This window comes from Mus caroli, chromosome 8 (assembly GCF_900094665.2).
Source record: "Mus caroli chromosome 8, CAROLI_EIJ_v1.1, whole genome shotgun sequence".
NCBI classification, from domain to species: Eukaryota; Metazoa; Chordata; class Mammalia; order Rodentia; family Muridae; genus Mus; species Mus caroli.
In genome coordinates, this window is record NC_034577.1 from 104,825,653 (window position 1) to 104,843,193 (window position 17,541).

The window sequence follows — 17,541 nt, forward strand, 5'->3', positions numbered from 1 at the left end:
GTGCGCCACCACGCCCGGCTGGTGATCGCTTTTCTAACCACTCCACTTTTTACATTTATACTTGGGACTCTACATAAGAACAGACTTCTTATTGAATGTTTTTTAAATTTTGAAATTACATTTATTTATTATTTAATGTATATGCATATACATGTGTGTTGAGTGTAGAGGTCAGTGGACAGCTTGTGAGAATCCATACTCCCCTAGCTGATTGTCAGGCTTCGGTGGCAAGTGCCCCTTCTTCCACTGAACCATCTCACTGGCCCAGATGTTTATATTTTATATAAACGTGGCCTCTTGAGATTGTACTTGATTTCAGCAGTGTGAAATACTTTTCTAGCATTTTCTGCAGCTATTTGGGACTTAGCCTGTGGACTTCCTGATTTAGGTAGCTTGGGTCCTGTCTCCCATTGGCACATCTCTGTCACATACAAGTACAGCTTACTTGACATACTACATCCCTCCTGGACTCAGCCATTTTGCCAAGGAATACTTCTATCTTTTTCTAAGGAACTCCAAGGTTTTAGATCAAGTGGTCGGGAGAAGGCTTGCTGGAAAGATGGCTTCCAAGTGGAGAGGTCCCTAGAGGAGGTACTGCCTATACACAGGGGAAGCTGAGATCTGAGGCAGGCTGGATTGAGGGGACAGCAGAAAAGAGGCCAATGGTGCTGGGGTAGAAAGAGAACACTGGGCAGAGTGGTGGCAAGTGGCATACAGAAGGTCCTAGAGACCTCGAGGACAGGCCTCAGGGTGGTGTGAGAATCACTTTGAATCGTAAACTCTGCAAGGCTGAGATGATACCACAGGGGCAGGAGCAAGGACAGTCGGGGATGTTATGATTGCTCCCTCAATACCGGGTATTGCTGTTACATTATCTCTAATCTGCAGATAAGCAAACGGAGAACACACAGAGTCAGAATCACCTAGCTGAAGCTGCTGATCCAGCTGGCCTCTTGTCTGCCCTTGACAGGATGAATACCAGATTGCCCAGCCAGCCATATCCGTTTGCTGTTGAGCATGTCTCCCAAGCTTCAGAAGCACACAGGGTTGGGCTGGGAACACAGAATCATTCATGACTCACTCTAGTCCATCTGACTCTCTTCTCCCCTCTCCCCAGGTGACTTCCAAGTTTGAGCTCTATACTTGCCTCAGCCCCCTGGTAACCAAGGCTGGTGCCATCTTAGTAGTGACGAAGCTCTTACGCTGGGTAAGGAAGGAAGAGGACCGGCTTTTCATCCGTTACCCACCCAAATACTCCACACCCCCATCCACCTCGGCGGACCAGGCCCCCAACAATGGCTTGTTCACAGGACTCTGAACAACTGCTGGAGTGACCACATTTGGCTTTAAATACTGTGTCTACTCTGGAAATGTGGGTAGAGGTCTGTGCAGAGCTGGTCCCCGTCTCCCTGGGTAGGTGGGCAAGATGTCAGGGTTTGCCCACAAATGGGAGAAGGGTGACAGCAGCCAGAGGCACAGGTTGCTCTCTGAGCCCCCTCATGCACCTCCATGTTTAGGAAAGTGGGACGCTTCCTCTGTCCTTTGCCTCACCTCCCTAACTAGCCTGAATGCCACTGTACCCTCCGTCACCAGCTGTCTCCTCCCAGCCTCTTCTAAGCAGCCCAGGTTGCTACCATGTCCATCTTCCAAGCAGACCTGAGACTGGGCTGAGGCTCTCCTCAGGGTAGGGGTGGGTAACCCACAAGGGCTCTAGAATTTGGAATGCAGGGCTAGCCTGTTCTTGAAACCAGCCTGGGTGTTTAAACACACACACACACAGACACACACACAAACTGTACAGAAAGGGCCTAAAGCTGAATCCTTCAAGACATTCCTCTGTTCTTCATGCTCCCTCCCCGTTCCCATCATTTTTCCCTATCCCTACTTTAAAGCAAACAACCCCCCAAAAGACTCAAGCTCCACCATGTTGGGCTGTTTCTTACAAGAATAAGAAGGTGGCCTCCAGCATCCACCTGACTTCATCCTTGGGCCGGGATGCAGCTTTGTGAAGATGCTCTTAGCTGCCAAAGCGTTCACTTTCTCTGTACCTTTTAGTGGAGACCTGTAAACAAATGGACAGGGGTTGGAAGTGTGTTGTGCTGATGCCTAGCATGAACATATTCTGGACATTGAACGCTTGCAGTAACAACCTAAAGAAGAGCCCTTAAAGAGCTTGTGCTCACAACCCACCTCAACTTCTCACTACCTGGCTTCCAGCCCTCTTTTAGAGACTGGGCCCGCGCATGCGTGTAAACGCAAGCTAGCAGTTGCATTTGCAGATGTTCTGCGCTTGCTCCAAGCAGACACCTGTGTCGCCCCGCCCCCTGTTTTCCTACAATGTCTATAGTGGCACGTGCTGCCTTTCCCTGCTGTTTCTCTTCCGAGGCACATGCGCAGATACCCCACGTTGGGAAATGGCTGCGGAGCTGGAGCCTTTGATGGCGGAGTGGCTGGGAGCTGAGAAAGCTGAAGACACCCGAGGTAGTGAGGGCCAACAGGGTAGATGGGAAAGAGGCTTCGGCTCATTACGATAATTGAGAATTTTTTTAGAAAAAAGTTTTTAGCCTATTGAAACTTCCACAAAGTGGAAAAAAAAAAATAACATGCGTGTTATCATCACCTAGGTAAACTTGCCAACTTTATTGATCATATTAAATATCTTAAGCAAGTAGTTCAAGACCCATTACTCAGCAAGTCGGGGGGAGGGGAGAATAATGATGTCCTCCCAAAACTTCTCTGTCGCTGCACAGCTGAGGGAAGGATCTCCTCTGTCACTTCACAGCCAGCCTAGATCACTACATGGGTTTCACAAGGCTCTTGAGCACGGCTTTCCCCGGTTTTGTCCGATTTGGTTTGACTTTTAGTAATGACAGTTTCTCTTCCTCATTGGGGGCAAGGAAGTGTAGTCCAGCCTAGAAACTACTGGAAATTGCAGTTCCTTGGAAAGAAAATATCTCTCATGGTAAATTCACTAGAAGAGCATTCTTGTTTTAATTATAGAAAATTTCTAAACATTCTAAAGTAGAGAAAATAGTGTGACCAAGGTCCCTGACTCTGCTTCAACGGGTGTTCAATCTTTGTCCTTGTATCTGTCTCCACCCCTCCTTCCTGCACATCCAGCCCGTCACTACATGGCCAAACAGGGGAGGTGGCATCTTGCCAGACCTGTTCACTCAGATTCCAAAACAATGAATGTGACCTTCAAGAGCAAGACCTGCAGTTTCCCTGGGCACCTGAAACACCTGCCTGGTGCTTGGCACTCAGTGACCTTTCCTTTTCCTTTTCCTTTTTTTTTTTTTTTTTTTCTTCTTTGTGGGTGAATATTGAAGTCATTTTAACAGAATTTGTCTTGAATTGGAGCCACATGTTGGGCGTCAGTTTTCAAAGAATAGAAATCAGACAAGTCGCATTTTATTAAGCACGCGGTACAGTGCCCCAGAGGTGTAAACATTTAGCATCAACCTTACACATTCCTCAGAGTTTAAGTAATAAGGTCGTCATTGGCCCTGGAGAAAGGCAGAAGACGAATCAGGTCACATTTCTTCGCCACTGACTGGCCATAGGGGGATGCTCTGCAGCCCCAGTGGCCTTCTGGTAGGGGCTTATAGTTTTCAGCAGATGCTGTTCCACATCTACAATCTCCATGCTAGATCATCACAGGAGACAGACTGCACGAGCGTGGACCAGGGGTGGCCAGTGGTGTGTTACTAACAGAGGCAGAGAGAGAAGAATTGAATCCAAAACCTGACCAAATCTAGGTATATCCATGCAGATTGTAGATTTTTTTTTTTTAAAAATAAGAGGTGGAGAAATTTAAATTTCAGTTGATAAAATTGTTTATCAAAATTGTTCATAAGAGGTGGGCCCTAGGAGTTTTGTTTTTATTATTGAATATCAAGATTGAAATGAGAAAGGCGGGAATGTACCTGGCAAGGGCAGCTCCTCGAAAACGGCCTGAGGTAAGCACACTGATAATTATGGAAGGGGGCTTGGATTTGTGGAAGGGGAGCGAAGTGGAGGCCTTCATGATGTATTATTTTATTTATCTCTTAGAAATACGTAATTTACAATGTAAGAGGTCAAGGGGAAGCTGAGCAGCAGCCCGAGGGACCCAGGCTAACACCCAGATTTTAAGTTATACCAGTACCTGGAGCCCCCATATATGGGAAATATGCACTGGAGTATTCAGGACTAGTGGGTCATACTATGTACAACTTAGAGATGACAAACACTCAACACGTGGAGATGCCGATAGAGTACCACAGCCTATTTCTATGACTTTTGTGTACATCTGAAACAATTTCAAAATAAAATGTTATATGGGGGAACTTACCCTCTCAGCCTCTTTTCTTTTGTAACATGGAAGGCTCTTTGTTACTGTTTTAAGTTCACAGAGATACTAGGTTTCAATGTTTTTCCATTAGAAATTAGAATTTCTTATAGCCTGGGGGGCTGGAGAGATGGCTCAGTGGTTAAGAGCACTGGCTGCTCTTGCAGATGATCAGGTGTGAGACCCAGCACCCACACCGTGTCTCCCAGATGCCTATAACTCCTGTTCTGGGGGATCTGACACCCTCCACTGGCACCAGGCACACCTGCAAGGCAAAACATTCATACACTAGAAGATAGAAAGCTAAGAATGTTTTCTTGTTACTCACCCTGGGTTTTATGACAAGCTGTAAAAAGGCAGAGAGAGGAAAACCACGGGTGGACTCTGCAGAAGTTGCCAAGGCCGGCTGGAGATCACGGGCTGGTCAGAGAACACACGTATGATCTGAGTATCAGAAAGTGTACATGACGGTTGTGAATTGTACTGGGTGTGATTAAACGTGAAGCAAGTGTGGGTGATGTTAACCATCCTAGACCCGAGGCCGTGAGCACTAGGGTTCATCATGACCTCCTCACCGTGCTTGAAAGGCTTTCTAAAATGCTAGGAAAACAAGCCGCTTTCTCTGTTGGGAGCTTCTCTTTCTTGGCAAAAATACTAAAATCGCTTTAAATAATAAAAATGTCTCAGGAGGACATGTACCAGCTTAGAGATGATGGTCTCATGGCAGTGAGATTCAGAGAAGGGGAATTTTCATCTTTTCAAAGATGTTTAGAATCTTATTTAGGTATGAATTTTTTTTAAATGACACATGAAATATTTGTTTCTAAAAGATGAAAACATAGTCACTGACAGTGGTAAATTCCATAGCATAGCTAGGAAAGCCCTGGTCTAGGGTATGTGAGGCTCTGAGTTTGAGTTACAGCATCACAAAAATTAACCAAAATAAAAGTGTGATCTCCCCCTCTTCCCAGCTTGGGTCCGTCAGAGCCTCGCAGTATCATACATTGTACACATGTATGAAATTGTTACAGAATTTAAAAAATAATGATAATAAATGCAAAACAGTGGCCTTTACTTGAAACCAGAAGGTCCTGGTCTCATTTCTGTGGCTGTGATAAACTACTCTGGTAAAAAAAGCAATGTAAGAGAGAAACAGTTCATTTGGCTTACAATTCCAAGATACAGTCTGTCATTTTAGGGAAATCAAAGCAGGTAGTCACTCAAGCAGCTAGTCACAGCATGCATGTGCAGCCAAGAGCAGAGGGGAACACATGCAGCCATACCACCTCCTTACTCCCTGCTCTCAGCCAGCTTTTCTCTCTTTTCAGAACCCCCAAGTTGGGGGGACAGTACCTTGATAGCTGGGTCCTCCCGTATCAATTAGCAATAAAAACACCCCAACCCCAGCCCCTGAGCCATATTCATAGGCTAACCTGATCTAGCCAATTCGTCAACTGAGGCTTCTCCAGTGATTCGAGGTTGTGGCAAGTCGATAGTTAAAAACTAACCAGCAGGGCATGAGAGAGGGCTCAGTGGTTACAGCACTTGACTGTTTTTCCATATGACCCAGATTTGATTCCCAGCACCCACATAGCACCCCCCAAAGCCCTGTGACTCTAGTTAGGGGCTCTGGTTCCTCTTCTGACCTCTGAGCACCAGACTTGTGGTGCATAGACATACAGGCAGATGTCTATCTACACATCCAAGCAAGATACAAACTAGCCAGCCTATGGGATCTTTGCAGATATAACTACTTATGACGAGGTCATACTGGCCTAGGATAATTCATTGGTAAATATCCTTACAAGAGAAAGGAACTCTAGGACATAATGACACACCATAGGGTATGGATGGCAGACACAGAGGGGAGAGCTCCTTCCTGTCAGCAGCTGAGAAATGGAAAATCTGCTCAGCATGGCATCGTTTACAGCTGTGAAGGAGTCAGTTCATAGGCAACAGTAGGAGACTGCTCCTAAATTATGGTGTGTGTGTATAGTGGAAAGCCACACAGCCACCAAAAAGAATAAGCTGATCACCTGTACTTTGTCAAGTGAGAAATAGAAGACCTGCCACATCCTGTATCACATGGTGTCTGTCCTGTGTGAGGAGAAAGGGTGCCTGTCAGGATGAGAATCAAGAGCTTATATCACTGAATGACTTCTCGGGAGAGGGACTGGGGAACGTGGGGTCTGAGGATAAGGGATTTTCTATTCTGTGGAGAAGCACTTCTGCATTCACTTTCTAGCTGTGGTCTGTGTTTCTGATCTTTATTTCCTTTCCACCCAGGCTCTTATGGAGAGGAGGCAGTCGCTGGGGTTTGAGCTTTTATCATTGATTCCAAGAATTTAGGGCATTTTTTTCCTAGGGGTGTTTGTTTGAACTTTTAAAGTAATACAGACTCATGCTAAAACATGTATAGAAGTATGCATCATGAAAAACAAACAAATAAACAAAAAACATTTGCTTGAACTGGGAGCCAAATAAGGTCAGTCCATTGTAGTTCGATTGACATGGGCTACAGGTCATTCTTTATTTCTTCTGTCCGTTCAAACTCATGTTTGAAGACATTTACAATAGTAACTGAACTCAATCAGAGAGATCAACCTTTGTGTTTTTATATTTCAGTATTAGGTATTAAAAGGACACGATGTAACTATGTTCAAAATTATTCAACCCCACACTTACAAATGTATGCTGGTAGGAGTTTTACACCCAACCCAGAGCTGAATGTTACAGTCAGTGCTTGAAGGAAGAACAGTTTGTTTACTGATGGGAATATCTCTTACTGCGGGGGTAGCATCTTCTTGCTAGCTCTTCCATCATTGATTATTAGTAGTTATCTGTAATTGTATGAATGGAGTTGGGTAGAGGTACTCACGCTAATTCCCAACAAATACATAACCAATTACAGTGGTCATAAGGAAGGAGACTGGTAAAGTGACAGCCTGATTTTCTTGAGGCAGACAGGTGAAGCCCTAAGGAGTTAAATGGAGATTCAGGAATGAAAGCCCACACAAGATAACAGTGGGGCCAAGCTGAGAGTTTAAAAAGAAGAGCAAAGCCACAAATCACCCTTCTGGCAAGGCATCAGTGGATAGCCCACCTTCCTTGTGGTTTTAAACAGTTTGAGTGGAGGACAGAACTGGGTCAGACTTGAGGTCTTGAGTTCTGCACTCTGGTTAGAGGCTCTACCCCTGCTTCACGGATGTGTGAACAAGTCTTTATTAATGTAGGGATCCCCCCCACCCCCAATTTCCCCACTGTGTACTGATTCCTAGTCCTCATGATGTTGAGCAGATTCCCAATAGCATCATCACCATGTTCATCTGTCCTTTGCATTCGTTTGGATTAAAACTAAAAATGTCAAAATCTTGGTACAGTTCCAGGGTCTGTCTCCTGCCCGCTCCCTCCCCTCCCCCTCCCCCTCCCACCCCGCTTTCATAAGTGGTGTTCTGGTTGTCCAGCAGGAGGCTCCTCACACCCACTTCTTTCTGCTTACAATGATTAGCAGCCCCTGGCCTGGGCTTCAGTGAGTCAATGGCTTGCTGCCCTAGTACAAGGGCCTGAGTTCACATCCCTAGAACCCATGGTGAGTACAGAACGAGTCTAACCCTTGTTGAGGACAGTCTGCAACCCCAGCCCAGGGTGAGCAGGAGTGAGGATCGGAACTATGTCAATCTCCATACTCAGGATGGCTGACCAGTCCAGCTGACGTGGCCAGCGCCCAAAGTAGGGAGGTTATGTTACAAAAAATACAGTGGAGAGTGAATTCTAGAGAAGTTGACTTCTGCCCTATACATTTGCCCACATAACTCAATGCACCACCACATTCACGTACATACAGATATGTGCAGTGACACACATAGACACATGTTAAGTAAATATGTATTAAGAGCATGTTAATAATTCATTAGAATTCACAAGTTAGGGCTATAGTTATTTTAAAGAACTCACTATGAAATCTGTCTTCCGTGTTTCATTTATTGGAATCTCATCATGAATTTTCAATAGCAGTAGAAGACACTCTCTCTTCTCATCCTGAGTTTGACTAAGAGGAGTTCAGGAATGTCTTTTGTCCCCTTGTAGCAAAGCTAACTCATCCAGGATACATCATGATACTTAAAAACAGAGAGCTGGTTCCCCAGGCGCCCTGCTGTGGCAGGAGACATGGCCCTCAGCCCAGTTTTGGTCAGTCACAGCTAAGGAGTGTCTACTGAGTTCTAGCTGCTTTCTGACCTGGGTCTGCGTCTTTCCCGGCTTTGCCCATACGCCTGCTGGGTCCTGTAATTCTGGTTTTCATCCCTACAGGACAGGCCACATCTCTGAATACGATGGAAGACTTGCTGGAGACAGTGAAAAAGCTACAGAAAGGTCAGGTGTCCTGTGCCCAAGTCTCAGATTTTTGAGTCAGGCAGACAGAATTATAACCTAAAAGCTTCAACTCACAACTTTAGAAACTCATCCTGTTATTCCTATTCAGTTCTGTTCTTTGCAAAAAAAAAAAAAAAAAGAAGAAGAAGAAGAAAGGCAGGAAGGCAGGGAGAGAGAGAGAGAGAGAAGAAAGAAAGAAAGAAAGAAAGAAAGAAAGAAAGAAAGAAAGAAAGAAAGAAAGAAAGAAAGAAAGAAAGAAAAAGAAATCATAGCTAAAACTTCAAAATCTTTAAGAGGACAGAAAATCTTCCTCCACCTATAGGGGCACATAGACATAGGTGTGCACACACACACACACACACACACACACACACTATCAGTCCATTCATCTTTCTATCCATCCATTAATCTATCATATATCTGTTTATTCAATTTCGTGATCCACAGGCAAGCAATATTATTTTTGGTTTTGTTTATTAGTGCTGCAGCTTGAATCCAGGACCACTGAGCTGCTTGCCCACAACAGCAGTTTTTAAATGGTCAAGTGTCATCCAGAGATTCTTTTAAAATAAACAACATTTACCGGGGTATATTTCTTGTCCCTTTACAACCCGCAAACGACAAAGGACAATACAGAGGGCTTTGCACTTGGCGTTTTTGTTGAGAAGGAACCTGGGAGCCAGCTTATACCGAGTACCCATTTAAGAGCTGGTGCAAACTCGGGGTTTGAAGTAAGACTCCCCCACCCCCACCAGACCACTCTCAGCTTCACTTGTTGTATCCACTGATTTGCTTCAAAGGAAATGGAACCTCTCCTCTCATATCACCCACTCTAGCTCCTACACTTCATTGCAACTGTATAGAAACTGCAGGACTATAAATGTGTAGTGACCTACCCTGACTGTCTGCTATGAAATAAAGTCCGGGGGCCATGGGGATTTCTGCCAGTTGCTTTCAGCACTCTGGAGGACATCCACTCTTTTAGAAGTATCTAGAAAGGGGGTCTGTCATCCTGAAAAGTCTGGGGCTAAGCTCATGACTCCCTAGCTTGCTTTAGGTGTTAGCAGTGAGACTGGGCAAATGTAAAGCAGCCTCGAATCCCAATGCTTGTGACTCGACCCTGATCCAGAACATGATGAGGCAGGAGGAAGGCTTCTCCCTATAGAGGTGTAAAATGGGCTGTAAGGTCAGAAGTGACTCTCTACAAAGACATTGAGAATTTGCAAGGTGGCGCTTGTCACTGGAAAGCCTTGTTGTCACAGCTAGAGACCAGAGAGGCAGGAATGACAGCCTGTTCTGCCCCCTTCGAAGAGAGTGAGGCCTGTGGGAAGGGTCCATCAGTTTCCACCACACTTAAGTTGCAGCTGTAAGCCTCCACTGTGGTCCTGGAGGACATTCCACACACACACACACACACACACACACACACACACACACACACCGTGTTCTTTCCTCCTCCCTACTAGCTTACCCATCCTCTGTGACTTTGTATGTGACCCTTACCTATTCCCACAGCAAGAGATTCATACTTGTTCCCTCTCCCTGGAATAGCTCCCACTCCACACATTCCCTCCCCAGTTGTACAGGGCCTGTCTCTTGCCCTTCATTTAGGGTCTTTCCATATCTCAAAAAGCACCAATACCCATATGTTCTTTATCACCCACCTTGTGTCATCCTTGTACCTGGCACTGCCACCAGATTAACTCAGAGCCATCTCCCCTACCCAGAATGCAAGCCCTGCGAGGGCCAAGGACCTGCTACAGATGCCAGTCCGAAGCAGGTGCTCTGTAATAGCCTGTGGTGGGTGGCTAGACCTAGAAACCCAGCCCCTGATTGCAGTCCTCTCCATGCCTGGGACAGACAAGCGCCTGTCTTTTCTGGCTTAGTCTGCCTTTCTTTCTTCAGAGGGAAGCCTGGAGCCCCAGATTGAGGACCTGATCCACCGCATTAATGAGCTGCAGCAAGGTACATTTGGGACCCTAGACTGGCCAGTTGATACCAGCAGCAAGGCAGCCCTCACACAATGCCTTTTCCCCCTCTTAGGTCCAGCAAAGAAGAGATCCATTGAGGAGCTGGGAGAGGCTCAAGCACTCCAGGAAGCCATGCACAGGGAACTAGACTCCTGTGAGTGGGGCCGAAAGAGGGATCCAGGGATCCCCTGTCTGCTGCTGGTGTTTCCAGACATGACTCCTGGGCCTTTGCCCACGTTATGCTCTCACCTGTGGCCCTCTTTTTAGCCCATACAATTCAGATTAGCCACTCTAAGATGTTATCTTTCAGCTCCCAGTTCAGATAGCCCCAACAGGCTTCCCTTGATGGTTTTATGTAAAATCAGAATCCTGCCTCCTCCCCACCCCTGTTTCTCTCTGCCTCTCTGTCTGTCTCTGACTGTCTGTCTCTGTCTGTCTCTGTCTCTCCCCCCCCCCCCCCCCCGCCCCGGGTGTGTGTGTGTGTGTCTGTCTGTCTGTCTGTCTGCGTCCTCTGCTTTATTTCTTTCTTCAGAACCCCATTTTTATCTGCCTGACATGGCGTTTGCTTCTTTAATAGTTCATTCACTCTTCCTTCCGGGACAAACCTGTACTTTCCTCGGAGTGGTCACTCCTTTGACTCTGCTGGCACTGACCTAGACCACGGATGTGGGAGAGGGGAGAAAGGGATAGGATGGACCCCGTGGGGGATGCTTACAGCGTAGGAGGAAGCTACCTCATGTCACCCCCCTCCCCCGTCTTCTGTGTGATTCTGCCTATTGGATGGAGTTGCAGTGGGCAAAGGGGAGGTTAGCTTCCGGGGCCTGAGAGTGTCATCGTGTTTTCCAGTGAACGAAGAGAGAGTACACCTAGAGGAGGTCCTGCGCAAAAAGCAAGGTACTCATCATTCTACTCTTCCCATGGCTTCACGAAGCCCCACCCTCCCGAGCAGCCTCGGGATGCCCACTGAAAGCTGGGTCCTGGGCTTTGCTCCACTCCCCCACCCCAAGCCCCCGGATACTCTTGTGAAGGATGCACCCAAGTCCTGCGCGTTCCCATCAGTGTCCGAGGTGATGTGTGATATGGAGGTCCCAGACTCTGCCTAACCTTGTCCCTCACCAGGCTATCTTTTTTGCTTTTTCCACAGAGGCTGTGTCGATTCTCAAGAAGCATCCCCAGGAGAAAGACAGTGACACTCCACAGTAAGAGTCCTTCCCTCCTTCCCCACCTTCTCCCTCCTTCCCCAGGGAGCAAGTAAAATAAGTCATGAATACACTGTTGAATTACCCTCACCAGTGGATACATTGTTGAGTTGCCCACACTAACACACACAACCTTTATATTTTGATATGTCTTAATCACCTCAATGGCTGGTCACTTCCTAACCTCCATGTGGTAAATTCACCTCCCACCAATAATCCCAAGTTATTACTTATTAAATTCTATATCCTATCTGGCTGCCCTGGAGCCAGAGTGCTGCCCACTGGGCTGCACTCTCCTGCCTCCTTCACATGTCCAGCATGGCTCCCTGTCCTCCACTCTTCTCAAGCATGGTATCTCTCCTCTCTTTCTACTTCTCCAGCATGCCAGATCTCCTTCCTCTTCCTTCCTCTCTGTCCCAAGCTCGGGAATCCTAAAGCCCCGCCCCTGTCTGTCCTGCCCAGCTTTTGGCTGCCTGCATCTTTATTTACCAATCTGAGCCAACTGGGGGACAGTGTCCCTGCAGTGTCTTACATGTGGACGTGTGGATTCTCTTCTGCAAACAATTTTGGGGACCCCAAATATACAAGCAGCATTAAGCCAAACCCACTACAATACATACTCTTTGATTCCCTTCTATAAAATAGGACTTGAAGACAGGACACTTCCATGACCGTTAAGTGGTGACGATAGAATAAATTAGACAGTGTGACCAACTGCCCCTTTATCCATATGGTTTTCTTGGGAAGACACATTTGTAAGGACAATGGGACGGACAGGGCTGTGATCCCGCAGAAGGATCCATGGATCACGTGTCACACAAGAAAGGAAAGGGAAGCGTTCTCAGAGAGAGTAGGGGCTGAGGCAGAGTCTGGCTGTGAATGATCTTCCCCCCAGGAAGCGTACAGTCCAGTTCTCAGGATTCAGACCAAAGAAGCCGGGGTTATTTCTAAGATTGCAGTTTGGTGGGCTGCTAAGTTGTGGGAGTGGGACCTGTGTGATGAAGAGAGGGGGTGTTTACAGACCCATGAAGGGGAGCACTGGGCAGGACCTGAAGGGTTCATGGGACCTGGGGAGCACGAGGCACCCCAGACCTGACTTACTAGGTGCGGATCCTGGCCACACAACTTCTCATCTCTTGCTGTCACCACAGCTTGGATGCTCAACAACTGGAGGAGAAGCTGGAGGATCTGGCAAGTCAACACAAGGACCTCTGGGAGTTCCATGTAAGCTCCTCCCCAGGCTGGGCTTCAGTGTCTGTGAGTGGTCACTCTCTACCCCTGCTCAGGTCCGGTGCCCGGGATAGACTTTGACTCCCCCCTTCCTGTTGCCCGTGGCCTTACAACTGGCTACCTTTCACCAGCCCTCACACTCACAGATAGCATCCTTTGCTGGCTGTTGTCACAGCTTTTGAGGACTTCGTGTTGGCCTCAGAGAGGCCCATGGGACCCTCCAGAAAACCGTCATTCAGCAGTATCCCAGACAGGAGGGGGCAGTGGTACACCAAAGGGCCCTTTCTACCCCAGGCTTCTGAGGGGTAGGGAAATGTCTACCCAGAGCACAACCAAGAAAGCAAAGTAGACAGATCCTGTAACCCTGGTCCACCATCTCTGACTTGTTGGCATCTGACCACCTATGTTGAGCACAGGAGTGAGGACAATATGCGGGTTAGTGCATACGTTCTTGAGAAAGGCTGAACTCCTGGAGCATTCGAAGAACAACAAATTTAAAGGGGAGGTTGGAAAAGTTGTAAGAAATGGATTCTGAGCAAAAAGGGGAGACACAGGGAAACACTGGGTGCAGTGAATTTGTAGCCTGCCCCTCCCAAACCCCCGCAGAAACTGCCAAGTTAAAAATACAAGCGAATGAAGTGAATGACCCAACTTAGGGAAGGATTTTGTCAAAAGTGCAAAGGAGGGTGGGCTGGGGGTGCTTTCAGGGGAGAGGAACAGAGAGACCAGCCTTCATCCTGACAGGTCCTGCAGCAGCGACTGGCCCAGGAGATCAGTGCGATGGAGCACAGGAAAGATCAGCTACTTGTGGAGAGTGAGGCTCGGGCAGTGATGGGTGGTGGGACCCATGGCTTCAGGGGCCCCCCTTGATGTCCCACTACCGCCTTCAGGGACTCTGCTGCGAGCCAGGCTGGAGAAGGTGGAGCAGCAGCTGCAGGAGGCCAGAGAGACCTGGGACAGCCCAGGGAACTGTGGGTAAGAGGAGGAGCATGGCCCTCAGCCTTGGTGTCAGATCACAGGCCTCTCTGTCTTGACTCTTCTGCCCAGTGCCCTGGACCACTGCTCGCCTGCTTTTATTATAGGCTGAAGACAGAGCTGGAGGAATTGGGGGGGCAGTCCCAGTGCAGCCCAGAAGCTCAGAATGACAAAGGGGAGGTAGGCACCTGGTGAACAGAGGCAGAGACCAGAGAGAAATGAGGTGGGAGTGGGGTAGGGGTGGGGTGGGGCGACTCAGAGGTTCACTGAGAGAAGGGATCAGAGGTTTTCCAAGCCTCTGGGACACACTGAGGGAGCCACAAGGAGCCAGCAGATGCAGATAAGGGAGTGTCTAGGTGAAAGTGTCCAAGGTTCTGGACCTGCAACCCGCTCCCACTAACCTTAGGCTAGCCAAGAGGAGCAGCATCATTTGGAGCCATCAGGAGAGTTGCCAAGGACAGGAACGCCCTGCTAAGCCACGAGGACCTACCAGTGCTCACATTCCTTCAAGGACTACCAAGAAATAAAGATGATTCCAAGAGTCTCCTGAGTCTGTGCATATCAGGTCTCTGGAAGTAAGAGAGGCCCCAGCCATGAGGTGGGGAGGTGTCCAGATCCTCTTTCTCCTTCACGTTGGTGATTACATTTCATACAACGAATAAATGAAGTTTGTTTATTTGGCAGCGCTGGGAATGGAACCTACGGCCTTGAGTGTGCCAGGTAAGCCATATCCCCAGTCCCAATAGGGACCAATTTCAGCTCATAAGAACTTGAAGGACTCTCCAACCATAGCAAGATCATTGAACTATTTCCAACTCTAAGAGTTCAAACGTGCTTTGACCATACACCACACTCAGGCACTTTGCTAGTTCCCAAGAAAGTTCTAGAAACCATCGCTCCCACAGGTTTTGCCACCATAGAGCTTAGAATCTCAGCTGGAGGAAGTGTGCTTAGTATTCTGAGGGTGTCAGTGGAGGAAGTACCTTGTCAGTAATTGGGCACCTCCCTCATGACTCAGTTCTGTGTGACCTTGTCAAGGGAACAGTGAAACCAAAACCCTCTGCCAACCCAGGGGACCCCCCACACAACATGTGGCCAAGAAGACACTTTCCTCATTGCGTGGTCTTTTAAGTCAGTGTGCAGGGCCATAGCCCAGGCAGTCCGCTAAAGAGATCACAAAGACAGAAATGCTGAGCTTGGATGAGCAGGCAGATCCGGTCTGTGAGCAGTCAGTAGTCTTCAGGCAAGTACACAGATGGTTCACTTCATCACATGGCCCATACCGAGTCAGAGGCACTGGCTGTATTTCATTTGCTCTACACAAGTGATCAGTTTTTAGGAGGCAGGCACCTACCGAAGTTCCCTCTACCTCACTACAGGGTCCAGGCCAAAGGGTCCTTAGAAGGCTTTTCCTGGCTTATTACAGTGGTCAGTGGCACTTCTCTTTGGAAAAGATTTGTATATAGAGACAGGGAGGCCTTTCGAGATGAGTGCGGAAAACCACAGCTATAATGAAGCACTGGGGAAGCAGATCTCTATCAAAGGAAAGCATGGGCTGCATTGCAGACTCTGTAGAGGATTTTAAAAGGCGGGGCTTGGGAGAATTTAGGCATAGTCTTTCCAGTTGCCATTCGTCCTTACAACTGTGAGCAAGTCACTTCTTTCCAGCACTCCTCGCCTCCCCTTTCTATGTGTAAAGAAACAGGAGATGCATACGAGTGCTCACCATTCTTAGGTACCCTATTTTAGGCTTGACCAAAGTTGTCTGAAGCTCAGATGACTGGGTTAACTTTGGCCTCATTCTCCGTCCTCTTGTGATTGTGATGGGAAGCCCACGTGTTCTTCATTGCACTGATCCCAAACCCAGCATACTCATAGCTGGTGCCCATAGTAACTCCTAACGATTGACACCAGAGTCATGGGAATAAACTCCTTGCTTTTCTGGTGTCGAATTATCTACCCCAAAGCCTCCTGGAAAAAGCAGAAGGGGTAAAGTCAGGACCACGATCCTCAAACCAGCATAAGTCTGCACAGACCCTCTGTCTTCTGCTCTCCTTCTGCTGCTTTTGGTCTCCAAACCTCCCACCCCTACTTGTAATCTCGTTGGGACTTAGTCGACCTGACACTACAGCAAAGAAATGTCTTTAAAGACATCCCATAAACATCGGCGAACAGTTCCTCTGCCCAGAAAGGGGTGTAATTCATATCCACTCTACAAAGACCACCCAAAACCAAACAAAGAAACTGCGTAGCGTTATCCATCTATAGAGAGTCTGAGCAAGATCCCAGCCATCCAAAGCATATCTGTGTTCATGGATATGTTCTACAAACCACCAATATTCGAGTCGGGCTTCAGGCATAGGTCACCAGCAGCTCCGAGAATGCCCAGAATTGCCTTCAAAAGGCCTGATTCCATACCTTTTATGTTATCCCAGCTCTGGCTGGATTTATTTTAAAAATTTCCAGTAGATGATGTGCACGTGGCCTTGCAGAGCACTTAACCAGAAATAAGGAACTGTATTGATCAAGGTCAAGCTCCAGGAAAAGTGATATCTCAACCCCCTGCATCAGCAGCACCTGGGGACTGGCTAGGAAGTCAGGAAGCTGGCTCCTATCCCAGACCCACTGAGAGGTACACTCCAGGTGGACACAGTGATCGATCTGAGTTTCACAAGCCCACCGGGTGGCTCTAATGTCCACATGGGTGAACTGAATTGTGGCAGAAAAAGAGCTTCTGGCTTTTCCTGTTCATTTGTATCCTCATGGTACAGGTGTTCAAAAGACGGCTATTGGAGATAGACATTTCTGACTTAAGCCAGGGACTCTCCTAAGAAAAGTGCAGTTCAAGAGAGTAGGCATGGTGGCACGTACACGTAATGTCATCTCCTGGAAAGCTGAGGCAGGAGATTGAAAGTCTGAGTCCATGCTGAACTATACATAGGGACAGGTTTCCTGTGAGAGACAGAACTGGTTACTTGGCAGATGACATCTTAGGCCAAGGGCCAGTAAAGAACTGTTTGGAAACACATTCCATAAACATGTCTCAAAAAACAAACTTCGATCGAAGAAAAATTATTTACATCCAGAATCTTCACCTGAACTGTAAACCAGAGACTGAAATAATAGTTTCAGTAGAGGTATGTGAAATGTCAGTTTCCTTTGCCTCTATTAAAAAGTATTATTTAATGAGCACTGCGTATATAATATACAGTATCTGTAATATATATTCTATACTTTCCCGTTCCCTTCTGCCCCCTAAAAAATTTTTAATGATTTGCTGTTACATGTATACACACATTCATGTGTATCTCTGTGTTTATGTATGTATGTGTGTATGTATGATACTGAACATACTCAGTCCATTTAGCGTTGCTCATCTGTATTGGACATCATATGTGGAAACTCATCCCTGTCTGGAGGAAACTATTCCTTTCTCTCTGATGTGGTTGACCACCTATAGCTCTTC

General features: G+C 47.3%; 2 protein-coding genes across 3 annotated transcripts in view; both read left to right on the plus strand.

The window, feature by feature from the left end:
• The window catches only part of Mon1b (MON1 homolog B, secretory trafficking associated), an 8,089-nt gene extending 5,418 nt beyond the window's left edge, over positions 1 to 2,671 (plus strand). For both annotated transcript variants that reach the window (XM_029480869.1, XM_021170415.2), the window contains one exon: positions 1,118 to 2,671. In XM_029480869.1, coding sequence (XP_029336729.1) covers positions 1,118 to 1,318 — 201 coding nt within the window. In that variant the 3' untranslated portion in view covers positions 1,319 to 2,671. The remainder of the gene's footprint in view (positions 1 to 1,117) is intronic.
• On the plus strand, positions 2,256 to 14,619 carry Syce1l (synaptonemal complex central element protein 1 like). Its single transcript, XM_021170416.2, has 11 exons — positions 2,256 to 2,481; positions 8,639 to 8,701; positions 10,607 to 10,666; positions 10,745 to 10,825; positions 11,518 to 11,565; positions 11,816 to 11,870; positions 13,022 to 13,094; positions 13,845 to 13,914; positions 13,991 to 14,075; positions 14,183 to 14,255; positions 14,482 to 14,619. The coding sequence occupies exons 1-11, from the start codon at positions 2,280 to 2,282 to the stop codon at positions 14,548 to 14,550; spliced, it is 879 nt and encodes a 292-aa protein (XP_021026075.1). The 5' UTR covers positions 2,256 to 2,279; the 3' UTR covers positions 14,551 to 14,619.
• Positions 14,620 to 17,541: the final 2,922 nt, after the last annotated feature.

Excerpts from the sequence above, each read along its gene's own strand:
- Syce1l (XM_021170416.2), top strand. The coding sequence starts at position 2,280 with ATGTTCTGCGCTTGCTCCAAGCAGACACCTGTGTCGCCCCGCCCCCTG. Across the intron at positions 10,667-10,744 it reads CATTAATGAGCTGCAGCAAG|GTCCAGCAAAGAAGAGATCC; the intron begins GTACATTTGGGA and ends TCCCCCTCTTAG. Across the intron at positions 14,256-14,481 it reads CTCAGAATGACAAAGGGGAG|GCTAGCCAAGAGGAGCAGCA; the intron begins GTAGGCACCTGG and ends CACTAACCTTAG.